At 33.2% G+C, this 27,563-nt stretch overlaps 4 protein-coding genes and 1 long non-coding RNA gene across 12 annotated transcripts; 1 reads left to right on the forward strand and 4 right to left on the reverse strand.

The window, feature by feature from the left end:
* Positions 1-665: 665 nt before the first annotated feature.
* On the reverse strand, positions 666-5,707 carry LOC145066016 (V-type proton ATPase subunit a1-like). 7 transcript variants are annotated; one of them, XR_013688608.1, is made up of 5 exons: positions 5,603-5,707; positions 5,351-5,488; positions 5,113-5,220; positions 4,468-4,553; positions 666-950 (listed from the first exon to the last, which is right to left on the reverse strand). XR_013688608.1 is itself a non-coding variant. In XM_079013158.1 (3 exons), the coding sequence occupies exons 1-3, from the start codon at positions 5,687-5,689 to the stop codon at positions 5,122-5,124; spliced, it is 324 nt and encodes a 107-aa protein (XP_078869284.1). In that variant the 5' UTR covers positions 5,690-5,707; the 3' UTR covers positions 4,975-5,121. The 7 variants fall into 7 exon arrangements, 1 of the variants encoding a protein (XP_078869284.1); XR_013688605.1 differs by lacking the exon at positions 666-950 and adding an exon at positions 1,419-1,979; XR_013688607.1 differs by lacking the exon at positions 666-950 and adding an exon at positions 1,419-1,995.
* Positions 5,708-5,714: 7 nt separating this feature from the next.
* On the reverse strand, positions 5,715-8,626 carry LOC145066015 (uncharacterized). 2 transcript variants are annotated; one of them, XM_079013157.1, is made up of 9 exons: positions 8,097-8,626; positions 7,657-7,773; positions 7,445-7,565; positions 7,269-7,347; positions 7,089-7,184; positions 6,839-6,993; positions 6,561-6,753; positions 6,380-6,499; positions 5,715-6,098 (listed from the first exon to the last, which is right to left on the reverse strand). In XM_079013157.1, the coding sequence occupies exons 3-8, from the start codon at positions 7,453-7,455 to the stop codon at positions 6,392-6,394; spliced, it is 642 nt and encodes a 213-aa protein (XP_078869283.1). In that variant the 5' UTR covers positions 7,456-7,565; positions 7,657-7,773; positions 8,097-8,626; the 3' UTR covers positions 5,715-6,098; positions 6,380-6,391. The 2 variants fall into 2 exon arrangements, with proteins under 2 accessions (XP_078869283.1, XP_078869282.1); XM_079013156.1 differs by lacking the exon at positions 5,715-6,098 and having other exon boundaries at positions 6,223-6,499.
* A 160-nt stretch (positions 8,627-8,786) lies between these two features.
* On the reverse strand, positions 8,787-10,899 carry RPK1 (receptor-like protein kinase 1). Its single transcript, XM_079013155.1, has one exon. The coding sequence runs from the start codon at positions 10,594-10,596 to the stop codon at positions 8,851-8,853; it is 1,746 nt and encodes a 581-aa protein (XP_078869281.1). The 5' UTR covers positions 10,597-10,899; the 3' UTR covers positions 8,787-8,850.
* A 6,867-nt stretch (positions 10,900-17,766) lies between these two features.
* LOC145069951 (uncharacterized) lies at positions 17,767-18,807 on the forward strand. Its single transcript, XR_013689747.1, has 3 exons — positions 17,767-17,932; positions 18,007-18,186; positions 18,303-18,807. It is a non-coding gene; the product is annotated as an uncharacterized LOC145069951 (long non-coding RNA).
* Positions 18,808-19,683: 876 nt separating this feature from the next.
* LOC145066980 (uncharacterized) lies at positions 19,684-26,081 on the reverse strand. Its single transcript, XM_079014214.1, has 3 exons — positions 25,322-26,081; positions 24,910-25,246; positions 19,684-19,826 (listed from the first exon to the last, which is right to left on the reverse strand). Exons 1-3 carry the CDS (start codon positions 25,958-25,960, stop codon positions 19,684-19,686), a joined length of 1,119 nt encoding a protein of 372 aa, XP_078870340.1. The 5' UTR covers positions 25,961-26,081.
* Between the last annotated feature and the right edge of the window lie 1,482 nt (positions 26,082-27,563).

The following is a 27,563-nucleotide window of genomic DNA, read 5'->3' on the forward strand; positions in this document are numbered from 1 at the left end:
CATAAGTTATAACACATGCCACATAGAAAATAATTTATGTCTTAGTTAAGATAAATGAGAGACAATGTATATCGTTATTAAGAAAATAGGAAAGTAAATAAATAATTTATATTTGTTTACGTTAAAACACATAATAATAATAATAGTCTATTTGATTTGGTCTTCACATAAATACACGTGCACCGAAGTACTTCCTGCAACATTGTTTGCAATTTGTCAAGAAAACCCTCAAGTTTCATAAATAACTGTTTTCTCTCAAAAAAATTGTTTTGGGCAATTTACAATTGTTTTTAAGATAAATGTTTTATTTTTCAAAAGGTCAAATGAAATATAAGTAAGTTGCTATTGTTGGCATAAAATAAAATGCACTCTTTATATTAGTGGCAAGAAATAGAAGTAAGATGTTATTATTGTTCCAACCATAAAAAAATAATTTGCTTCTACTTGCAATCAGGTCACATGCCATGGTTCTATAAACGCAACAAAAAGCAATGTATTTTTGTTATAAACAGAAAAAAAAAGTTTGATAACATAGTTATTAAATGTTAAATTACAAAAATGGTCATTATATGAAAAATCATAAACATTTAAGTTATTCCTATTGCTTGTTATATGAGTCCATTTTAATATTTTATTATGTTTTAAACCTCATTTTCCATACAAAATAACTAAAAAATAATAATAAATTCATTTTGAAATTCTATTTTGAGACTCTTTTACATGTTCTGTTTTAACACTAATTCACATAGATTCTCTGATATTTACAAAACTACCCCTTCCAAGTTACAACGACCGCTCATTACATTCACTCTAGGAAGCTTATCTGCTTATGACCATTTACATATGACATGCCTAAAAATATCTCCATCATCAGAGTTTTCCGTCTATCACAAGAACTTATGATTTCAAATATCAAAGATTCAAACCCACAACAACATGATCTAAGTTTTCTGCAATAATCAAAGAATTCAATCACTATAATCCGATGTTTGCCCGTTTCAAGTAAAACATAGATTTTCTTACTAATGTTTAAACAAACCTTTTGAAATATTCCCTTGAATTACAAAAAGAACGTTTAAAGAAAGACTATAATTACGTTCAACACATCATTATCATAACATGAAAAGCACCTGAACCATCTTTGTTGTAGGAGTAACACATAACCAACAAAGATCCATGAGACTTCTTGGGTATTATATGTTTTATTCCTATAATACAAACAAATAAACACTTTAATCTCAAGCTTTTTTACTAAATAGTAAATTGTAAATATTTAAGATTTACTGTAATGCCTTGATCCTTGACATGCAACAGGTGACAACCACTTTATTTCTCCAAGTTTTGCAATGATTTTCCACAAAAATATCATACTTACATAAACTAAAAAAACTAACAATACACTTGCAAAAACTAACCAATTGTTTAATAAATCTTACTAAATTAACAAAAATAACTCACAGGTGGTCTAAAGTTAATTTCACAACATGTAATGTTTTTCCAAAACCTTTAAATTTGGTTTACGAACGAACAAAAAATAGTTACAATTAAATAACACTCGATAACCGGCGACGGCTTGACTCTGGGCTCTAAAATATGGTATTAAGCAAAATGGTTTTTATAGTAGTAAGGCACAATCATCTTTATGTGTTGATTGTTCCAAGATCATTCCTCATTGTAAATCCTAAATGCAAGAAACAAATTGAATATTCGGATCCATAATGGTACACTTCAGCTTCAAAAAAATAGGGAATACGGGCATTAAAGTAATAGCATGCATCAATGTGTAGCTATGAATATATATCTGATTCTTAAAATCAGAACTTTCCACCAAATCTGTAAATCTACTTACTACATACTGACTTGAATTAGTTGTTATTTCATCAGGATATTAGTTGTTATTTCATCACATTAGATTAATAAAGTTGGTATACTTATCTTGTTGCTTCATGAAGTTGTTAAAACACAAAGTCTTTTAGTTCCTGCAAAAGGAAATAACTAATAAACTAAGAAAGAAAAATTCATGAAAGTAAAAAGAAGGGATCAGACTTTTAACATAAAACGACAACTTGAACTATGAAATCTTCAATCATTAAACCATAATTGTAATGATTTTTCCATAGATGTTACACAATTAAACTATGAAATCAACATCATATATGTTACAAATTAAAAAAAAAATTAAACAAGGTTCACGTGGATATTTTCGTCACATTAGTTTAGGAAAAAAAAAAAACAAGTAATGAGTTTTTTATCATGCTCGAACTTATAGCATTCATATTTCACCTCATGAGATCGCACAACTAAATATGAAAAAAAATACGTTAGTAAAAAAATTACATATTCTGCAATTATAATTCTATGGTGACATAATGTGTATATCGTGCAATGATAGTTGTAAAACCTGTATTGGACTGAAACTGAGACGGATGTGAAAGTGAAAAAAATTAATCTTTTTTTTTCCTTCTCTAAAAGGTGGAACAACTTGCTCTCAATCTCTGATATGTGGAAAAAAGGTAATTTCACTCTTCGTCCCCATCATCCATAAAATAGAAAAGTGGCAAAACCGTTTCAAACCGGAAAACAGTAAATATAGACCGGTAAAATTGGAAAATATAGTAAAAATATCTAAAACTGGAAAAATGGTAAAAACATGTGAAACTGGAAAATCTGAAAGTAGGTTGTTATTTTAACATATTTTCTAACTTCGAAAATATATCAAAATAGCATACTACTTTGAAAACTCTGAATATAGAATTTTTTTTTTCATTTTTGTCATTTATTTTCAAAATTTTAGAAAAGTGGCAATCTGGTCATTTTTTCCGGATTCACATACCTATGACAATGTTGTAATGAAAATAAATAAAAATTAGATGCCACAGTTCAATGAAATGTCATGCATTCAGCGTTAATCTTTTAATCCATGCTTTTATTGTCATCCATAAATTAAAATTCTAAGAAAAAAATCAAAATAAAATAAAAGCATTGTACTATTTAAATACAATGGTATAATTTGTCTCTTTCAAAAAAAATACAATGGTATAATAAAAAAATATTTAAAAAATTAAAAAATTTCCTTAAATGGTCAAGTTGAAAAAGGAACAATTGTATGCTTTTGTACCTACAATTCCAAAATAAAAATGACCAAAATACAAATTTATTTATGTTTTATCTGATTGAAATGAAAAAGAAACGACTAAAACAGTCTTTTTGACCAAAATGACAAAAATTGACTTGAATGGTAAAAATGATCAAATTTGTCCAAATACATTATTATGTATGGTGAAGGTGAGTTTAAAATGATAAGAATAGAAACCACATATGTTTTACCTAATTGAAATAAGCAAAATGACCAAAATGACAATTTTAACAAAAATAGAATTAGCATGTCAAAATAACCAAAATGGTCTAAATGCGTTCTTTTGTATATGTAATTGAGGTTTAAAATGACCAAAGCACAACTTTTCTTATGGTTAACTTGATTGAAATGACCGAAATGGTTTAATTGGTATATTTGACAAAAATGACAAAAATAAACTTGAGCAGTTAAAATGAGCATAACAATCTACATGTGTTGTGTTCGTATAATGTAAAGTTTAAAATGACCAAAATACTAATTTAACCTTTTTGACTAATTGAAATGAGCAAAATGAGGGTTTTAAAGAAAATGACAAAAATAACAAAAATAGTCTTATATGTTCAACTTGACTTAAGGACCAACTGTATTCTTTTTTGCCTGCATTTCCATATTAAAAATGAACAAAATACTAACTTTTTTATGTTATCTGATTGAAATTAAAAAAAAAATGACCAAACTGACAAAAAAATATACTTAAATGGTCAAAATTGATCAAAACAGTTAGTAGGTTGTTATTTTAACAGATTTTCTAACTTCGAAAATATATCAAAATAGCATACTACTTTGAAAACTCTAAAAATAGCATTTTTCATTTTGGTCACTTATTTTAAAAAAAAATAAAAAAAAGTGGCAATTTGGTCATTTTTTCCAGATTACAAAAAAAGTGGCAGTTAGATTTACTTTTAGATAACATAAATGTGGCATTTTGGTTATTTTTTCCAGAAAACATATAAGTGGTAATTTGGTGATTTTCTAAAGAATAGAAAAGTGGCAATTTGGATAATTTGGTGATTTTCCACGGACGATTTTTTAGATTTTGATAGCCATTTTGGTCATTTATCAGAAAATCAGTAAACGAAAAATAGAGTCACAAAAAACTAATTTTAAAAGTCCAAATCAAGTGAAATATATAATGCTTCAAAAAATTTGAAATATATAATGCACCAAAAATCTATAATCTGAAATTGTAAGAAACCAAAAGATTAATGAGAATTACAAAGCTAAAAATACCATTTTCTATGGGTTTTTGATATTTATCTCAAGCACACATATTTGGATGCAACACATCTAACTGATGTAACTGAGGATTAAAAGAGATGGCAGGACCATACCTTATCCAATATTGTTTCGCTGGTAAGGTGAACATGGATCAGAACGTGTCTGCCTTCACATCAATCAACAGACTACGGGACCAAACCTAGAAATATGCATAATTGCAGATAGAAAATTAAGAAAAAAAAGCATAAAATTGAACATTGTCTCAGTTGTAGACAAAAAAACCTAAATCTGCCAAGTTTTCTCTAGACCACACCCATAACCGAAACCCATAACAAAAAAAAACTTGATTATCATATTTACACATGCAGCTAAACAAAAACAAAATCAAAAGAATTTCATCACAATGATAATGGGATTATGGGGAACGGATGAAACAATGACAGGAAAAAGGAACGGATGAAAGTTAGGGCTACAGAATCTGGAAATGCATGTAAGTAATTACCTGATTAGATTAAATAAAAAACCGAGATCGATAGAAGATGAATAAGAAACCAATAAAATTGGATGAGAGCATACAATATCAGGGACTGAAAACAGACAGAATCAGAAGATCAACCAAATCGGACACAACTTTCTCTCTTTTAACCTAGAATGTTATCACATAAAATATACAACATAATATTTAGAAAAACAGAAATAACATCACTCTCAATGTATGATAATTTTAATACATGAAGCCACAAATAAGCACACCTTACCATGTTCATCTATACTATTAAACGAAACCCAATGGAGTGAAGAGTAGCATTCCTGTGACAAATTCCAACATCCAAAGTGGTTTCCAACTCAGAAAGACGTGATAGAACCTACAATAGGATAAGTTCAGAAAACAGTTTTGAACTTCACTTTGCCCTTTAAAGAACATAAAAATGAAATTACTTAAACTAACTAAAGTAATACTAATAGTCTAATGCCCATTTTGATTTGAAGACACACCTCTTGGGTTATTTGAGTTTGTTTTGTTATGTCCTTTGGAGCAGGGTAGCAACTTGCACCAAACGCTTCACAGATTTTCAGTATTTTTGTCTTTGCCTGCTCTCCAAAAAAGAAAACTACAAATACAATTTTCTCAACCTGCAAAGAAGCGTATAAAGTAAATTCATTGAATTTATAATAATAATAATAATAATAATAATAATAATAATAATAATAATAATAAATGTAAATTATGAGGGCATCTGAACAAACCATTTCAGATGTTACAGGATCCATGATGAGGTCATCTGCAGTTGCTTGATTGAAAAGTAAATTTCCCCTTGTTTCACGAAACAACATTCTCTCGAATAATAATACCTTAGAATTTAGGATAATGTCACTTATAAATCTAAGACCTGATAAGTTTGAGGGTCCAGATTGTGTTGACTGTGTGGAATTTTACAAGTTTTTGAGTTTTTTAATAATATAAAAGGGAGTGTTAAAATTTTGGGGAGCCGTACACAACACAACTTTTTGCTATACACAACAACTGATATTTTAAAGGATTGTAAAACCTACGGATTGTATAATACTCTAAAACATAAATTTTTATGTATCGCAAAAAGAAGTTGTGTAATGATGACTTCCCAAATTTTTTAGTTTTGTTGGCACCATTTTTTAACACTTGACAAAGGAGGTAATCTAATGTTGGTGACACAATGCAAGATGATAAACAAGCCTTGTTGATTTTCTGACCCCTTCCCAAATCCTACAAATGATTTGTGCTTATTATATTAGACATGTAAAGCATAACCTGGTCTTTTTCCATTTATGAGGGAAATAAAACAAAATCACACATTCTACAAATACTTTGCTACATTGATACAAATCACTTCAAAACTTTCACCCACGCCTTTCTTGTAAATATTAGGTGTCATTCTGTTATTAATTTTACAACTTTCAAGAATCGCTAAAAGTTGCAGTTTTCAGATACTTAAAACTACTTATTATTAATACAGAAAAGTTTTTATATTAAAAAAACAAATACACCTTTGAGCCTGATTACTTCTGCACAAATTCGGTCAACGTTGATATATCAAGAGCTGAGAACTCATTTACAGCTGCAACCACTGCTAGTCCAAGTTTTATAGCATCCTCATTGCTCGGGGCCTACAAATTTCATTTATGTTTATTTATTTTTTTACAAATTAATTTAAAATTTTTGATTTACCTCGATGTTGAGGGGCGAAACAGGGTCATGGAGTGAAAGTCTGAGAAGGAACCAGCCACCATATCCAGACACTCGTACCCCTTCATGGTTAACAGGTGCTTTTTCAAGCTTGGGATCTGATTCAATTTTGTTTGTTAAATGCTTTAGCACCGCGTTTTCATAGTCTTGAAAAGATCTATAAACACCACAACCTCTGAATACATTCAGACCTCATGACACATATATAAATATAACATTCACTAAGCACCAAGTAAATCTACATTCAACAATCAACATACCCTCCTTTCAAATCTGCATGATTTTGATCTATTTTTAATCTAAGCTCAACAGCAACACCCGGTTCCTGTAGTTCCTCAACCAAATCAGTCAAAACTTTGCTTCCACCAGTTTGACCCGAAGCTCTAGCCGATGCAAGTTTGTTCAATAGCTTCACCTGCAAATAAAGTCAAGAAAGTCAACCAACACTATGAAATGAAATATACAGATCTTCACACACAAACACACACACATGTATTGATCGATACATACCATGAGATATGCACCATCATCAAGCCAGTGATTCTCCTTGAGTGCTCCATGGCCACTTGTCTCAATGGCCAAATGTGACTCCTCACCAACAGAATTCTGTTAAAAAAGTATCATTATTGTGTCTGATAATTAATGTAAAAAATTTACATGAATAAACATCATTCTGTATTAACTTCTCACCAAACGAATTCCTTCATCAATGACATTTTTATACCCTCTTTTGAACCGATGATGCTTCCCTCCTATGAGAATTTGGCAACTATCAAACAAGTAAAATATGATTTAATAAAAAATAGAAAATATCAAAGCAATCAGACGATTCCAGGGTGCTAGCAGGACAAAAAAGCAGTAACTACCTCAAAATCATGGCTATGAACAGTTTTAGGGAAACTTACTTCTTCTAAAACAATAGAAGACATCAAAGCAATCAGACGATTCCAGTTAAACTCATGACCAGTGGAATCCACAGCAGCAGATCTGATTTACACTCCATAATTGACATAATTGCCCAAATTCAATTTTATAACTAAAGGAAAAAAAATATGTAAAATTAATATTAGAAGATCACCTATCAACATCAGTGTCAAAGATGATCCCTAAATCGGCTTTGTTATCAAGCACAACTTGAGTAATTGCCTTCATTGTTGCCTTGTCCTCGGGGTTAGGGATATGATTGGGAAATAACCTTGAAAATTGGTCAGGTTTACTTTTACTTAAGTAACAGTTGGTTAAATACAAAAACTTTCTTAAATTAGTTTTGATTCTGTTACTTTATTGGGCAGGTTTACTTTTACTTAAGATATCCCTAAGCTCGCGTTCACCTTGAAAACCAAGTGAATCTACTTCAATATATTCAATACGAATAATATACCTTTCAATTGACATAAGACTCGATTTCATGAATATCGAAGAACATGTATCCATAAACCTCCTTTCTTAATTGAATTTGTGTATTAAACAATCTATCATCTCGTCTAGAATGTTTTTATAATAAAACTTAATACTTACAGCATCACCTGCTTTGGCAGCAGGGCGAAATTTTGTAGGGGGACAGGTAAGGCCTCTAAAAAGAACATGGTGTAACCAGTAGTTTTAAAAGATCCAGTCAGCCTTTCTTGCTGAATATTGCATAAATATGCACAAAGATCAGCTTCATTTTCCCACAAATCTCTAACTATACTTATGACCTGAAATTGTAATTGATAAAGAAATTAGGGTTTTGAAAATCTTATCTACATAAAGAACTCGATCTCCTAATCGAGCTTCAACATATTTCATCTGCATCTGAAGTAGAACACACAGGATCGAAAATCGTTGATAGTCGACGCGGTGCCCCTCAAGAATTCCTGGGGTTACGCATATGATCGATTCCATATCAGCAGAAGTAGAACGCATAGGATCGATTCCATGTATACATGAAATCAACGGGGTTACGCATATCGGCATACGGAAGGGGTTAGGGTTCATATCTATTGAGTTTCATGGGGAGCTGATTGTAGAGAGAAAACATAAGAATGAAATTAGAAATGAATCGTAAGAATGAAGTTTTATTTGGGAGGCGCGTGTATTTTTATTTTTTGGATGACGTCAGCAAAATGATCTTATGGTGGAGACTAAAAGAAGAAATGCAATCAAGGGTTCATGTTTCTTTATTGTAGAATTTAAGGTTTTGTTTTAGTAATATTTAGAGATTAGAGATTTACAACACAAGTTATATAATAAAAAATTTCATGTCTACATAAGATTACAAACTTTAAAAAAATCAACGGTCAAAATCACGTTGAATATGCCTCAATTTTCTTACAACTTGCCTCATCGTCGGTCTCCCGGAAGGTAATTCCGTCGTGCACATCAACCCCAACTTCAACAGATCCAGCAGCACATTTTCCGGTCCCGCTTCCCACATTCCGGCAGCAAAAACCTCCTCCACCCGCCCCTCTCGCCGGAGCGTCCTCGCCCAAAACACAATCGTGTACCCATTATCTTCTTTCGCAAACGACGGATCCAAAGCCCGTTTATCTGAAATCAATTCAAGTAACATCACTCCATAGCTGTACACATCCGCCTTATCAGAAACCCTACACGCCAGAGCATATTCCGGCGCCACGTATCCAAATGTCCCGGCAACGCCGGTGGTCACGTGTGTCTCGAACCCCTCGAGAAGACGTGACAACCCAAAATCAGATAAGCACGCTTTCAAATCCTTATCTAATAAGATATTGCTGGGTTTTACATCTCGATGAAGTATACGAGGATTACAGTCGTCGTGTAGGAAAGCTAGGGCTCCGGCGATATCTAATGCGATTTTGTGAACCGTTTTCAGACCGATTACATGGTTTCTTTTGTCCCGAATAAGCTCTTCCAGGCTGCCGCCGGGGAGATAGTTGTAAACGAGAAACATTTCCGATGGGCTAGCGTAGTATCCGATCAACGTTACGAGATTCGGATGTCGGATTCGACCTAGGGTTCGGATTTCGGCGTTGAATTGAGGAACCCCTTGGCACATCTCGACGGTGAGCCGCTTCACCGCGACGGTGATTCCCGGAGATATCTCCGCTCGGTAAGTCGACCCGAAACCGCCGCTCCCGATGCAATTTCTTGATGTGAAGTTCCCGGTTGCTTCAATGACGTTGTTGAAAGTTAATGGTACCCCTACCTCTCGGAAAATCACGAGGCGTTCGTTCCCGGAACGTGGCGGAGATGGGATGATGTTGATGCCGTCGACTCGGGAACTCCGTCTCCGGTTCCTCATGTAAAAGTAGACAATGATGACAACCAAAAGAATTAGAACAATGAGTGATGCGACTAAAATTAACACCCATTCAAAGGGACTTAATCCTTTTTTGTTCACGTCATTGCCCCTGGAATCTTGAAGCGCCCGCCGTGGTTGTGGCGGCAACACCGGTAAAACGTCAGGAATAGGCGCTTGGATTCGGTTTCCAGCGAGATTTAGAACGGTTAAATTCTTACATTCTTCGAATGATTTGTGGATTTTCCCAGATAATCTGTTAAACCCTAAATTAAGAACCTGCAACTTCTTCAAATTGGAGAAATCGACCATGGATAAGTCTCCGGTAATCAAATTCCCTTCAATGTCGATCACTTCAAGACTCTTTAACCCCCAGATTTCATTAGGCAACTCACCGGCGATTCGATTAAATGGAATTGACAGAACCTTAAGTTCCAAAAACTTCCCAATTACATTTGACAATTTCCCACCTAAAAATTTCCCTTTTTTAGGGTCAAAATGGTGATTACTCAAACAAGAACTCGAACGAGCAAAATTACCTCCTGGTATTCTCAGCTCAGAAACCCTACCATGTGAGTTGCACGTGACTCCAAACCAAGAACAGTGATCAGGGGCTGTAGATTTCCAGCTTGAAAGCATGTTGTGAGGATCGAAAATGGCGTTCTTGAGCTCCAAAAGTTGACCCTTGTCTAAAAAGTCAACAACTTTCCCAGAAACCGAACAGAACAACAACAGACAAAACAGAGCAAATAAACCCATCTCTTTTATTTGTTCGAAATCAAAACTTATTGCAGAAATCGATTCACATAAGCTTTTTCAAGACTAGAAAAAAAAAAGGAGTTAATTTTGGGGGGAAATTGGAAATGGAGGCGTGCAAGAAGGTTTCTTCATGGGTTTGTTTGATTTTGCATTTAGTTTGATTTGGTATTCTAATTAGCAATTTGGTTCTGACTGGTGGTGACAGGGCCGCGTGAGACAGTGGAGCCCGGTGGAATTATGGGCGGATCGTCAAAGTCAAAAGGGTGCTCACCCAGTCAACACACGGCGGTTCTATTGGAAAAATAATAACACGCAACGTATGGAAAACAGTCGACAAGTCGGTGACTGGAGTAGACTTTAGCCATTTTGAAGCCAATCACTTTGCTGACTGGACTGCCAACCTATTAACTTTTATTTATCTTTCAAAAATATCACCTTTTCAAGAAAAAAGTTACTTTTTCTTTTTTCACAACTTACGAGTGAACATTTTCTTCAAAACTAATAATTAAAAAATAATTGTGATGTTGAACATTTTCTTCAAAAATAATAATAAAAATAATAATCGTAATGTTGAACGCCTCAACGATTTGAATCTTGGTTAACTTTATTTTGAAAAAACTTTTTATATCAAATGATTATCATTATTTTATATTGTGTTCGTTAAAGCCGGTTAGGCCTTCCGGGATGAAAGGGAAAACTCGCATAGATGGGTTATGGTGAAGTATTATCCACCGACGAAGACAGCCAATGATCGAGAAACTAACTGTCGTATATTCGACCGTTTAATCAACTTTAAAAAAAATATTAAACTTTTAAATTTAAATAACATTTTACATCTTTTATCTATATATACTATACATTTTACCTTCATTTTACATTTCTAAAACACAAAATTTCTTTTACTTTTTTTATATTTTTTTTCAAAAATGGACCCAAACCAAAATATATCAACCACCCCCAAACACTCCAAATGAGTATCAAAGATACATGTAATTGTTGAACTCTCCTATCCAACCATCTTTATTCACTAACTTTTCATACAACCCACAATTCTTCAAATAACAATGACCATAACAACAGTTCATTCAACCTCAATTCACTCAACCCCAATTCGAAGGTTTTTAACAACATTCTCAACAATTTCAACCACAGTTCCAAATACAATCATCTCAAGTCTCATTATCTCAATCCCAAATTGTAAACACAACCATTTCAAAGAAGGCACCTAAAAGCAAAAGGGAAAAAAAAAAAAAAAAGCAGTGGCTTAGAACGAAGAAGAGGAGGAAGCTTTAACGAAAGCTTGGATTTTCATATCATGTGACTCGAGAAAAGGCAACTTACAATCTAGATAAAGTTTTTGGAATCGTGTTTTGGATCACTTTCACGCGCTACTATGAGGGATAACGGATCGGTCGTACGACGTCGTCAACAGAAAATGACGTGATCTACGAGCGACTTGCACAAAGTTTAATGGCATATTTGAAAATCTAAAAAATATGCAGAAAAGTGGTTATACTAACTTCAACATTTTATCAACCGTGTACTACCAATTCAAAGTTACCAACAATGGTAAACCATTTGGTCACCAAAAAGCTTGGGAAGTTTGTCGTAAGAGTTCAAAATGGGCCCTTAACTAGGAGACGTCGTATTCAGACTCAACTAACGGCTCCAACAAAAGACCAAGAACTTCCGATTCGGACGCAGGTTTTGGCCTAGACCTCAATGATGAATTTGATGTTGTCGATGTAGAAGGTCCACCGGAAGTCTAACTTCGTCGACCACCGGGAAGGGACAAAGCAAAACAGAAGGCGTCTTCAAGCGGAAAAGCAACCACAACTAGCGATGATGGGCTTGTGGAATCCATAGATAAAACTTTAAGTTTTCTACAAAAATATATCAATCAACGGAGGAAGCTCGTCGCCAAAAAATCGCTCTTACCGATCTTCAAATCATAAATGTAAAGCCCCAACTGGATCTCGACCCGGAAAATCTAGCGACATTTCTAAAAATCCAACAAGTCCGCGATAAATATGGAAATTAGGTTCTAATATTTATGTTTTAGTTGGTATGTTTTATGTTTTTTTAAAGTAATTTAGGATAAATAAGTAATTTAGGGTTTTTTTTATGTTTTTTTAAGTATTTTGGGATTTAAATTTGTGTGTTTTAAAATTAATGTAATGAGTTTTTAATTTAATGTATATTTTTTATTTGAATTATTTTTTTAATTTAATCCAATAATGTCAAAAAAAAAAAGGGTTTAGGTCATTTTTGGTCACTTAACTTTTGGTTTTGTACTCATTTGGTCACTTAACTCTTTTTAAGTTTTAAAAGGTCATCAAACTTTTAACTTTGTGCCCATTTAGTCACTTAACTTTTGGTTTGACCACATTTAGTCACTTAACTTTTAGATTTGTGCTCATTTAGTCACCTAACTTTTAAAATTGTGCTCATTTAGTCACTAAACTTTTGAAAAAATTTAAAAGTTTAGTGACTAAATAACCATAATTTAAAAAGTTAAGTGACTAAATGTGATCAAACCAAAAGTTAAGTAACTAAATGAGCACAAAACCAAAAGTTTAATGACCTTTTAAAACTTAAAAAGAGTTAAGTGACCAAATGAGTACAAAACCAAAAGTTAAGTGACCAAAAATGACCTAAACCCAATAAAAATGATTTGGAATGATAACCATTTCCAAAGGCTGGTGGTTTGGTAGTGGGTTTGTAATGGAGCTGAGTGACTTTAGTGCCATACCCCTTAAGGCTAAGGGGAGTGGTGACACTCTTAGCACCTTGTCACATCAACATTTTAAATGCCACATCATCTTTGTCCTTTTAACACCTAAACTTAACATTTGGTAAGGAATGGTAACACTAATAACACTCAATTTTTTTTGTATTTTATTTTTGTAATTTAATTTAATTACTTTATTTTAATAAACAAATATTTTTTTATTTAATATTAAATAATATTTTTTTAATAATACGCAAACGTTTTTTTTATTTAATTAATGACATAGTTTTTTTTAACGACAAACACTTCGTATTAAATAAAAACGATTACAATAACTTAAAACCCGATTTAATACTACTTAAGACCTAAAAGATGATTTAATACATAAAAAAACATACTTCATTATTAAAACTCACTTCACAAAAAAAAATGGTAGTTGAATATATATATATATATATATATATATATATATATATATATATATATATATATATATAATTAAAAACAATTTTTTTTTAATTAAATCATAAATAAATTGTTGAGGTTGTTGACATATGAATATTATCCATAAATTGAGAATTGAGATATTTAATTTTCAGCCATATATTCCGATTACATGTTGCAATCCCAAAAGAAGCGTTTCACCCAATCAAAGTTATTTGTTTCTTTCTCTTGTTTCTTGCTTTGAACTTGACACTTATCATTTGTTTCTTTCTCTTATTTCTCGCGAGAGCTAGGGGTGGTATTCTAAATCAATGGCGAGCTAAGCGAGTGGCTTTGGCGAATGCCACTCTGCTTAGCCTAACCTTAGTATGGAACAAACTGTACATCACAGATTCACCACGCAAGACAATCTTGTCGTGCCTTTGGTTTGTGAACATTTCTCCATGGATATTTTTTTATTATAAATACACATTTATACTTTATATTTCAAACCACAAAACAAATACAAAACATTTATATTCTTTAATTTATGTTTCAATTGTGTTTTTTTTGTTATTTGTGTATTTTTTTAATATGTATTTTTTAATTAATGAAATTCATTTTATTAATTTTATACATCTTTCAACAAATACAATTGCATTTTATTTAATTAAAAAAAAAAATATGGTGAGTCGTGGTACCATTTCCAATTAGTTTTGTAGGGTGAGTGAAAATAACATTGTGCTGACGTGGCAGGGAAAAAATGTGGTAAAGTGAGTTACCACACCCATCAGTCTAAGAATAGACCGAACCATGTAGGAAGAGCTTTGGGTTGGGCTTGGTATTGTCGGTACCGCCCAGAACACTATTCCAGCAAGCTTGGTACTACCAAAATCAAACCCGCAGCAGCTTGGTAAACCTGATGCTTACCTCTTAAAGTAAATAGTTATAAGATTTGGAAAAAATCAATGAAATTGTATTTTGGTTAAAAATTGTATGTTTAATACCTATTTTTTCACTTGAACATCCTTTTCTTTCGTTTTTGTTATGCCCCCGCATTATCTCTGTTAATGAGCCTCACAGGCCTTGCATGCAAGGGGTATTATAGTCATTTTGATTTTAAACCCTCTTAAAATGGCCTTGTTCGTTGTTGTTTTTTCTCTTTTTTGTAATCTATTTTTTTCTTCTCTCCACTCGCTTTCATTCTTCCTCTTTGCAACATTAAGATAAAAAAACCTCGATGGAAAGGATTTGCAATTTTGATCAATTGGTTGTAATAATGTAATCCGAACCTAATTGACCAAAAATAACATAGGAAGACGATTTTATGCATGTACTAATACGGCGAATATCATTTCTTTTTAGAGAAAATGACAAAAATAGACAATTACACTAATTGCATTACAAAAATAGCCAAAAAAAATTGGGATTACATATTTAGCCACCCATTTCGCAGATGAGAAGGCCCCATCTGCGAAATGGGCATCTCATCTGCGAAAGTACAAGTGCCTGAAGCACAGTTGTGCTTCAGGCACTTGTACTTTCGCAGATGAGATGCCCATTTCGCAGATGGGGCCTTCTCATCTGCGAAATGGGTAATTTTTAGGTATAAAAACGTTTTTTTTTTTTTTTTTCATTTTCACCAATTCTCTACACAAAAACTCTCTCTAACTTTGGGCTTCTCTCAGAATTTTGGCTAGTTTTTGAAGAAAATGGAAGATTATGTCAACAATCCCGCAAATATGGTTAGATTTTAACTTAATGTTTAAAGTTTTTTTTTTTTTTTATCAATTGTTGTATTATTTAGTGTTAAAAAGGGTAATTTTGTTGTGTTTGATTGATAGTTTTAGTATATTTTTAGTATACTTGAAGTTTAAATGCAAGTAGAGACAAGTAGAGACTGCGTAGATAATGTTTACAATTTGTTATTTTTGTAGTTTTTTTAGTTGTTGTATAACCTGAAATCTTGTAAGTTTTTTTAGTAGAAACTGCAAAATAGTTGTTTGTATATATATTTGTCGTATAACATTTGTATAAGTTGAAAATTTGTCGTATATATATTGTTAGAAATTGTTTTTATTTGTCGTATAAGTTGAAAAATTTGTATAAAGTAGTCGTATAACTTGCAAAATTGTTAGTTTGGTTGTCGTTTTATTTTTAAATTTTTTTGTTTATATGGTTATATAATGTTAGTTTTAATTAGAAAGATAAAAATTGTTTATATATTTGTCGTTTAAGTTGAAAATTTGTTTAAGTTGAAAATATGTTTAAGTTGAAAATATTTATATATGATATTGTTTTCTATCGTAAATATATTTGTTGTATAACTTGGAAAATTGTTTATATATGTGTATGTTATTGTTTTTTATCGGGGAAATATATATATTAGTAATTAAGAAAGTATTTGCAGTTCGTAATCATATATTTAAAAAAAAATATATTTTTTAGTTATCTAATTTGTTTTTGTGTTTTTTTTTACAGCATGATTTTAGTTTAATGAATACGAAAGCCTTTGCGAACCTAAAAGGCTCTGGCGGTAACATATGGGAAGTCTTTGAAGTTTTAGATGATTCCCGACGTGCTATTTTCAGAAATACCGTCTTTGGCTATTTTATTGATGTCCCTCGTTTACAAGGGGACACTTTATTGTTTCATAAAATGTTCCTTCATCAGATCCGGCCGGACCCTGTTTTATCTCCAGATGGAATAAAACGTTTATATTTTCGAGTAGGCAATACCAAAATGGTTTATGGGCCGGAAGAGTTTTGTTTGATTACCGGCTTCAATTTTGGGGAGTATCCAAAAAACATTGGGAGAAAAGGGTTGGAAAAATTAATAAGCAGTAAAAAAAGATGTTTACTGCGTGAACGGCTATTTCCGGACCATACTAATAGTTCGGTGAAAATCGGCGACCTGAAAAGTTTAATTTTAAATCAAACATTCTTAGCACTTGACGACCTTGATGCAGTTAGAGTATGTTTGATATACATTTTGTGTGAAGGTTTTTTGGGCAAAGAAGTTAACGATCGGGTGCCACAAGATTGGTTTTTTTTGGCTGAGAATTTGGATCTCCGGAATAGGTATATTTTCTTTACGTTAAAAGTTCTATTTTATTAAAGTTATAATTTATATAATAATCAATTTTGTTTTTTTTTTTTGTTTTGTTAGCTTCTCTTGGGGTAGCTATCTATGGGATTTTACTTTTGTTGACCTTGAGGATACGTGGAATAAGATACATCATTATTTATCACTTCCTCAGCGTGGTCAAACTTTAAAGTATTCCGTCTCAGGATTTACGGCTCCAATTAGGGTATAAAAATTTTCTTATATTTAAATTGTTTTATTGTTATATTTTTTATTTTAATTTTAACTTTTATTACTGTTATTGTACAAAATTGTAGATATGGATATATGAGATGATTCCGGCTGTTCGTGCATGTGGATTTGCATTGAGAAAAAATAAAGACTTGCCTCGGATGAAAAGATGGAGCGGAACAAAAAAATTGAAATGGGTTAAAGAGGTTATTATATAGTTACATTAATATTAATATTTTGTTTATTTAGATATTATTGCTTATTAAATTATGTGTATTTCGTTATTAAGTATAAAGTATTATCTTTAATGTAGGAGTGGGAGGAGAGAAATGACAATGCAGGGAACAAATTTGATGATGATGTGCCAGATGAAGACGAACTTATAATAATGGGAAATGTAGATTATTTTCATGATGATGATGATGATGACAAAGAAGTTACACCCGATAAACGTAGGAGTCGAAAACCATCACAATTTTTATGCACTCCTTACACCGAGGTATTCGTTTTATTTATAAACTGTTGATTTTATGTTTATGTGAATTATCTGAAAGATATACATTTAAACATTTGAATATTGTTTTTAGTTGCACACGACACCGAAACAAAAAAGAAGAACAAAAAAGAAGAACAAAAAAGAAGGTTGGTATGAAATCAACAAGCCCCGTTCCTCCTCCAGTTTTTGGTGTTGCTCATGACTTCTCCAGGTTGCGCCTGCAACCTTACGTAGCAGGCGGTGAGGATGTCATCCAAAATTATGTATTGCATTCATACGATGTGCAGCATCGTTTGTTTAATTTCGTGTTAGATAGAGATTTTTGGAGCTCATTGTTTGGGCATACACACGACGGATGGTTGGAGTCAGCGGTAAATAAATTGTTAATTAATTCTTTTAAAAGTTAATTGTTTTTTAGTCAATAACAAAAGTATCATGTGTGCAGCATATAACCATTTGGTACCGACTTTTGATGGAGAGACGGTTTGAGAGCGACCGACATACAATAATGCCTCCAAATTTTTTTGTTTCTCATGCTTTGGAAGAAGGACAGGATTGGAGGGCGTTTATGGCTGGTATTGCTACATACCCTAACTTCATGGTTGCTTGGTGGGATGTTGATACGGTAAACTTAATAGTTTATATTGAAAATAATATCGTTTTTTTGTTATGTTTTTGTATTGTGATGTTTTTGTATTGTGATGTAAATAAACATAATTTTATTTTCTGATCCTTATACAGGTCTTATTGCCGATTCATTCATCCCCTAATCATTGGCTATTTGGGGAACTACGATTAGCGTCAATGGAAGTGCATATTTATGACAGTCTTGGTAGAGGTGCTTATGAAAAATTCCAATCCGAATGAATCTTTTCCAAATTTGAACGTCGGGTGGCAAATTATTTGGACAAGATTAAGTATTGGGCGCGGAGGAACATCCCAAGGATTCCATTGAATATGCAATTCATTTATGAAGAAAACGTTCCCCAACAAAGTAGTCATTTGGGAGATTGCGGTGTTTTTCTTTGTATGTTTATGGAGCAATTGGTTTCAGGTCAACCAATACGTGTTCTTATTGACCCAAAGAACGCAGCTTTAGAGTTCCGTCTCCGGATGGCAAAAATTATTTGGGGGTCTAGTCTTGCTCCTCTGTAGTTGGATTATATAAATGTATATACAAATTAATGTTGGATTTCATTATTAGTTTATCTTTAGAGTTTACTCAACGGATGACAAAAAATATAACGTTACGACAATTACCACAATTTAATGACCTACTAATTACTTATCAATAAATTCAAAACATAAGAACGACCACAACATTTGTTTTAACGTTACAAATACAACAATTTATTGACCTAACAACTTCAAAACCATAAAAACAATATTGAAAAGCTTACAACTTGTAAACAAGAACTGCCAAGAACAACACCCAACTACAAACCAACGCTATCTTTAACTTCTTATTTTCTGATTGAAAGAGCTTATTAGAGTTAGCTACTTTAGCTATTACCATAGAAGATTGGTCCTTCTCTTCATCAACCCAACTGATAAACCCGCATTTTGGTCCCTGTTAAATTTAATATCCACAGTAAGAAAATTAATTTGTGTCATGTAAACACGAGGGTTTAAATTTGAATGACGGTAAGAACATGATACCAAATACGGGCAAGCGTAGAACAATCTTTCTGGGTTTTTAGCTGTACCCGAAATCCTAACGATATGTTCTCCTCCACAATTGCAGTATGCCATTAGCCTTCTTATTCTTTTAAATCGGAGTTACTTTCTCAGTTAAATTTTTTCATAATGAGTGACACCCATTTATAGAATAAATCATATTACGGACAATTCTTTTTGACTATGAAATAAACTGGTTTGACTATGAATTCATAAAAGTTCAACTATGGAATGTAGACAAGTACATTCTGTAGTATTGTCATGTCGGTCAGTGAAATTTGACTATGAAATGAACTGGTTTGACTATGAATTCAAAAAGGTCAACTATGAAATGCAGACAAGTACATTCTGTAGTATTGTCATGTCGGTCAGTGAAATTTGACTATGAAATGAACTGGTTTGACTATGAATTCAAAATGTTCAACTACGAATTTAAAGGGTTAAACTATGAATTTTGATCAGTAGAGATACAATATCTTCTATTTATAATTCCATTTGTGTGATCATTGTAGAGCACAATTATCGGTATTGAAAATGAGTAGTCACAGCCAAAGAACCTTTTCTCAACTACCAATTTTCTTGCATAACCTTCAAAGAACAAATCCTAATACCTTCACAGCCATTAAGAAAACCGATAACAACCGCTTTCAATTCTGTTTTGTGGCTTTAGGTTGCGTGGTATAACATACTTCTTTTATTGAGTTATACAATATTTCATGTTAATCTATGTCGATTAGTTCTTACATAACACTAATATGTCTTCGTTTTTATGTAGATCCGTACCTTCCTTAGGTGCATGATACCGCTGATATATGTGGGTTATTTACCCCTTCTTGGGAGCTTTCTGACAACAATGTACTTCGCAGTGGCTTTAGATGGAAATCATGAGCCACTACTCTTAGCACTTGGTTTGGGAACCTTATAGTGTGAAGAATCATGGAGATGGTTCATGATGAGGTTAATAGATTGTTTAGGTGAGGACACAGAGGTTGGTTTCATAAGCAACATGTGTGATAACATAGACTTTGGTATTGACAGTGCCTACCCGGATTCCTATCATGGATATTGTCCTAAAGATATAGCTCGAAAGATATGTGAGTCTATCGGACATAACAATACGGAAGTCGAATCGTTGTTTTGGAAGTCATGCAATGCATATAGCGTTGATGATTTTTACTTGTGTTTCGAAAGGTTGCAAAGTACATGTAGGCAACCACCTTTCTGCACCTTGCTTATGAGTCCAATTTACTGGCTTGACGATATACCGATTTCAAAATGGACAAGAGCATTTTTCCCAAAAATACGTTACAATGTTAAATCGATTGACGTCCCTGAAATTTTGCACATTATATCCTCACGTGAGTTTCCTATAACAACGATAATTGAGTTAACCACCACGTCGATAAAATCAAAGTATGCTGAGCGGGCCGAACTGGCTGGTAAGGGAGATTGTTATGTTTTGTTTTTTTTTATTGTGCTGCTATTTTTATTAAAATATCAAATTTTACAGGGAGGTTGTCTGGTGGGTTGACCCCTTACGTTGAGAGTAAGGTTCAAAAAAGTCTCAGCAAGTCTTACAATTGTAATGCAAAACGTTTGTATGGGGATACATTTGAAGTCCATGACACTTTTGCGACCAACAACGTACAACTTGAACGAAGGGTATGTAGTTGTGGTAAATGGCAAAAAAGCGGTATACCATGTGGCCACGCTATAGCATGTCTAAGAACCCGTACATCTGAGTCCATTTAGAGAATGGTTGAATACAAGTTCACTAATTATGTGTATCGAGTTGCATATGGATCTGAGTTGGTGAATGGTATACCATCATATGAGCATTGGGAAATACCAAATGAAACGGTGGTCCTGTTACCTCCCTCAATGCAGTAGTTATTCATGTAGCACATTTATGTTTTATGTAGTATTATGTATTAGTTTTTTATGTACTCCGTTTTTATTTTACTGCTGTGTTACGTATTAGTTATCCATGTACCCAGTTTATTTTTTATGTCGTATTATGTGTTAGTTATTTATGTACCCCGGTTTTATTTTATTGCTCTCTAAATATTGGCTATTGAGGGAACAACATACATTAAAAGAAATGGTGCAATGAGTTGTCAACTCAAACAGCAATGTATTGTGTTGTCATTCAACCGGGGATGAATTGTCAACTCGAACAGTGATATGTTGTGTTATAAGTATAGTACACTGCATTCGTCAGTTAATTTTGACTATGAATTGCAGACATATTAGAAGTTTGAACTGCGATTTTGTGTAGAAACTACTATAAATTGACCCTAAGTTACACGCAAAACGTTATTAAATTAACCAATATAGTTGTTCAAATATTGTTTTTTAGATTCTACCCTCTTTGTTTCAATCCAAATGACTTCTATATCATGGAGCAATGAAGAGTTCTTGGTTCTTACACATGCTTATATTCATGTGTACGAGACAAGCAAGTTGAATGATCCAATGTTTTGGAGCCGTCTAACAAATATTTTCAATGCTGCAAACCGAATGGCTACAAGAAACGATCGTGACGAACTAGACATCTTAGCAAGATGGTATGAAATGAAAACCGAAGTTCTATTATTCAACGATCTTTATACCAAAATTGACGACGCCCGTCTAAATGCTACTGAGGATGTCATCTTGGAAGCTGCTAAGGAGGAATACAAGTCATTAAGTAACGGGTTGGAATTCCAGTTTGAAGCCCCTTGGAATATTTTGAAATATATCCCGTTTGTTTAAAATCTATTTTAGTTTATTATTTGAGTACTAGGTTATTTTCATGTACTAGGTTATTTTCATGTATTTCTTATGTATTTCGTATGTATTTCGTTTGTTTAAAATCTATTTTAGTTTATTATGTGAGTACTAAGTTATTTTCATGTATTTCGTATGTAATTCGTATGTATTTCATATGTTTAAAATATATTTTAGTTTAGTATGTGAGAAACTCGTATGATTAAGTTGAGTTAATATATATATTTTACTTTATTATGTGAGAAACTCGTATGATTAACTTGAGTTAATAAATGGCCATTGCATTAGTTATCAAAATATATTAGAATACATTAGTAACAAGATTCCATGAACCATTAAAACATCACAACAATTACATGAAAAAAACGACATAATACGAACAAAGCATTAACGTAAAACACAAGTCCATGGCTTATTCTTAACACAAATTAGAGCGGTCTACTTGAAATACTGTTTATCTCTAACAACCTTCCAAACTTCCTCATATTCGAAGTCTCTGCCTTCATGCTCAAAGATGTAAAACTCTGTAACAACTTCCAAGAACTCTTCTTCGTCACGACAACGAACATTGTTACGTTTCGCATAACTACATGCTCGATTGAACCATGTCACTTCCTCCTTTACATCCGTCCACTTAGTAACAACATCTGATTTTTCTCTTTTTTGCCCTTCTCCCATCTCATGGTTAAACAAAGATGTGATGCGACTCCATTCATCACCAATTAGGCAATGCGGGGGAGCAAGTAACGGTTCACCATCCTTAACACTTAGCCAGCACCGTGTTAGAACTAACACCTCGTTTGTTGTCCATGGCCTTTCAGAATTGGAACCAGGTAATTCATTCAAAGAACTTGCTGCATTCGACGACATTTCTAATAATGGGAATTCGTTTCGTTTAGGTGATTTGGGTGTTTGGTTTATAGATCTTAAACATCTATTTATATAAATAAATAGACTATGAAATAATACTTTGACTACGAAATGGTTATATTTGGACTACGAATTTCAGCTTTATGCAGTGTTTTGTCATGTCAAACTGTCATTTATCTCTTGTCACTTAAGGGACCCACTGGGATGTGCAGGTTACTACAGTGACTTGTCATTACTGTCTAGTCATCTCAAAGTTGGACTTCTCATTACTGTCTAGTATGTATAAATACCACTTATTGCTCCAGTTTAATACAACATCGATTTTATTATGAGTTCCTCACACAAATTCGAAATTTGCTCATGCAACGAAGTAGATTGTTACTACTGTGATTCGGTAGACCCTTTTTTTACACCCTCTTCAGTCGGGTCATATATGTCACATGAAAATTTTGAAGAATTAAAGAAGGCTGAAGCACAACAAGAAGAGGACAAAGAGTCATCCCGACTTCTCACTCAACTTGCTAATGATATAGGTTCGGAATGCAAACAAGCTGAAGAATGGATTGACCTCAATAAAAACAAAATCAAAGAGCATAAAGATTGGATAAAAAAGAGTAAGAAGGCAATCAAAACGACTGAAAAACGGCTTGCTGAGAAGGATGAGCAGTTGATACACATTATGGTAAAAAAGGATCGTTTCGAAGACAAAATGAGAATTAGGGATGACTATATAACAATGGAGAAAGAGAAGTACCCGTTGCAGTTCCCTGAGTTTAAAAATTAGTTATAAAGTTGTTGTAATATTATCATGAAACAGATTAGGTTGCCAAAGGATCGTTTGTTGTTTTTTTTTAAATAACATGTTGTAACTGTTAAAATAAATCTGCAAACTATATTTTATAATATAAAGGCTTCATTCATTGTTATAATCAACAAACTTAACTAAAATATGAAAGCATAGCAATGTCTTGTAAGAGTTAATAAAAATATTACAATACATAATAAGCTAACAACTCGTCATTACTCTTAATTTCAAGGTTGTTTTATATCAAAATCAGCGTTATGGGTTTGTGAGCAACCCGCTGAACCACCAATATTATATGCCATTTCTGCAGTAGAAATTATGTGACCTGCTCTGCTACCAGACGCCCTTCCAGTACAATTATTTCTCGTGTGTCCTAGTTGACCACATGTAGAACACTCTTTTATAATTGGACCCTCGCCTTGGGATGGAATGCGGTCTGTGTTTCTTGGCCTGCCTGGCTGACGTTTATCCATTATAGGTGGCTTAACAATCATCAAATCATCGGGGATCTCCCATTCGGATGGCTTCGGCAGAGGGTTTATTGATTCCTCATATGTTTTCCTCAGTGTTTCGGTAAAGTAAGCATTTAATGCAAACCTCGAGCAGTCTTGGTAATTGTTCACTGTTAAACATCTTATGACATGACCACAAGGTATCCCATCAAGTTGCCAATGCCTACATGTACATGTCATATGTTTAAAATCAACAATCACATTTTGTGCCCCCTTTTTGACCTCGCATTTCGTATTTGAGATCATGCGAACATCCCATTTGGTAAAAATTTTCTTGTTTTCTTTTACAACTTCATCCGCCCAAGGGGTAAGGGTTGTTGTTGCTTCCGCTAAAAAAACAGCCAAAATGAAGAAGTTAAAATCAATAACATCGAAACTAATAAAACATTAATATTACAAATTTACGTAATACCTGCAAAGTTACGTCTTTGAAACCACCATTGTTGCATTGTAGCACGAAAAAAATCAATCAACATAAGTATTGGCACCTTACGTGCGTGTCTAGATAATGCATTTATAGACTCCGCACTGTTGGACGACATAAGATTGTATCGGTTCCCTTTAAAATGTGCCCTTGACCAGGTTTCTGGATTTATACTTTTTAAGTACTCCCATACTGGTTCTTTTGTCTTTTTCATAACATCCATGGCAGCATCAAAAGCATCAACTGTGTACGCCCTACACGCCTCCCAAAAAATTCCTTTAACCGTCTTACTCTTGCCGAATCTAGATACTATGTTGAAATACAAATGGACACCACATATTCCATGATGAGCGTGAGGAAAAATGTTGGCAACGGATGTTGCTATAGATGGAGACCTATCAGATATAATTGTAAGCTCCTGCATATTTCCTATGCAATCACGTAGTTTTTGAAAAAACCATGTCCAAGAATCAGTACACTCATTTTTGCATATACCATATGCAACCGGTAATATTTGATTTTGTCCGTCCTTAGTAACTGCAAGTAGCATGGTACCTTTGAACTCGCCCTTTAGGTGAGCTCCATCTACTACTAGGGTCGGCTTACAAAAATTGACAAAAGCTCGTACCTACAATACATTGTATATCTATTCAAATACACCAAAATAAATATTAAAAAAAAATTAGGACATGATAATACTAACCGAGCAACCGAGTGCGACGTACAAAAACTCAAACCGATCATCAGCATCTGTTTTAATATGTGTGACAGTACCCGGATTATGTTTGGCCAAGTTGTGACAATACGCCGGAAGTTTGGTAAAAGAATCCTCTTTCGTACCCCTTAACGACAACAATGCATATTGCTTCGCACGCCATGCCTGATGGTATGAGATATTGATATTCAATTGAGCATTCATATCATTAACAATTTCTTTTCCCCGATAAACTCTACTATAGTCTTCAGCCAAAACATCAGCAACATATTCACCCAAAACATATTTGTTTGCTTGTCGATGATTAGGTTGCAACAATGTTGAAGAACATGTGTGTACATCAACAAATTTATTCACTTGGAAAAGTCCATCAGTATTTTTAATTGCTTTTGCTCTTAGTAACCAAGAACAATTTTTCGAAACACACACAGCTTCATACCTTGATTTGGTGGATCTACTTGTCCTCGTCTGGAAACCTTCTCGAAGACATTTTTTACCAATACACCGCTTTAAAAGTTCTTTGTTTTTAAATATACTCTCACATTGAATCTTTTGAAGATTAATGTCTACCATCTGTGTTGGGATATCTTCATTATTATCAACTGGCCATGCTGGTACAGGGGGCATACCGTAAAAAAGGTTATCGGGATACTTAGCTTTAACTTCATCACCCAACTCATCTCTATCGGAATTACTTTGTAGCTCGGTTATATCTAAACATACATCACCAACATCAACATAATGCCCGTAAACATGATTTTTTCATTTTTTTGAGTTAAATTTTTTTTCTTTTTAGTTTTATCTACCACACGCCTATTCATAAGTTTAACTTCTTGTTCGGCAACATCATCACAACGACCACCAACATGATTAAGATATGTACCAACATCATCATCACCAACATACTTGTAATTCTCGGGATCCACATATTGAATAGGTGAATAACTAACATTAACATTTTCAGCAACACTGTGAAACTGAGGTACACTAGGAGTATTGAAAGTACCTATCGGATCGTTGCTCCCTTTAAAACTGCATAAATTACCAACAACTTCGTTTCTAATTTCACCGCCCCCATTAACCTCCTCAACTTCATCAACCACCACAAACACTTTCACAGCCCTTCCTCCACTACATTTGATTACGTTTATCAACATTCTAACATCCACGTCTTCAACTATAGCTATATAATAATTTAATTCAGGATGGTGGAAACGAAGACTAATTCTATATTTGTCTAACAAACCAATTTTGCTTCTTACCATAGATACAAAATCACTATAACTAATATACTCAGAAAATATCAAAGCAAATTCAGAAATACCTCCCTGTGGACATATGTATTCCAGATTAGTTCCATTAACTTGCCATCTCCCACCGGTTACAAGACAAACCAAATATTCAATCATTTTTTGAGCAAATTGTAGAGATAGAGAGTATTTCACAAACCAAATAACAACCAAAATGATATTTTTTCTACAAAAGTTTTTATATAGCAAAGCCCATTTCGTAGTCAAACCAATTCATTTCGTAGTCAACCTTAAAAAAAAAAAAAAAAAAAATTCATCATTTCGCAGATAGGATCAGAGGATTTCGCAGATGGGACCTATTCCATCTGCGAAATTACCCCTATTTATACCGAAAAAATTTAAAAAAAAAAAAAAAATTCTCATCTGCGAAAGTACAAGTTCCTGAAGCACAACTGTGCTTCAGGCACTTGTACTTTCGCAGATGAGATGCCCATTTCGCAGATGGGGCCTTCTCATCTGCGAAATGGGTGGCTAAATATGTAATCCCGATTTTTTTTGGCTATTTTTGTAATGCAATTAGTGTAATTGGCTATTTTTGTCATTTTCTCTTCTTTTTAACCTAACTCCCTTAATCCTTTGCCCCTAGCGAACACTATTCTTCTAAAAAATTTACGGACCAAAATGTATGTTTACCGATTGGGTTGACGATGAGATATGTGACCTCGCTACTAGTATTATTAGTAACACCCCTCATGTAGTCTAGGTTTATTAATCATTGAAAATTCATTTTACTAAATATTTTTATAAAAATAACATCATATAAAAAATCTTTTGTGGATAAATGTATCAAATGATACAATTGTTAAAGTATGAAATCATTTAAATATCGGGATGTAGCGTGATGTAACATCCTAATTTTTTTTATATAAATACTAGTTGTGAAACCCGTATATTATACGGGTTGATTAAAACAAAATGTT

The sequence above is a fragment of the Lactuca serriola genome, chromosome 8 (genome assembly GCF_051521515.1).
Source record: "Lactuca serriola cultivar US96UC23 chromosome 8, Lser_US96UC23_V15, whole genome shotgun sequence".
Lineage (NCBI taxonomy): Eukaryota > Viridiplantae > Streptophyta > Magnoliopsida > Asterales > Asteraceae > Lactuca > Lactuca serriola.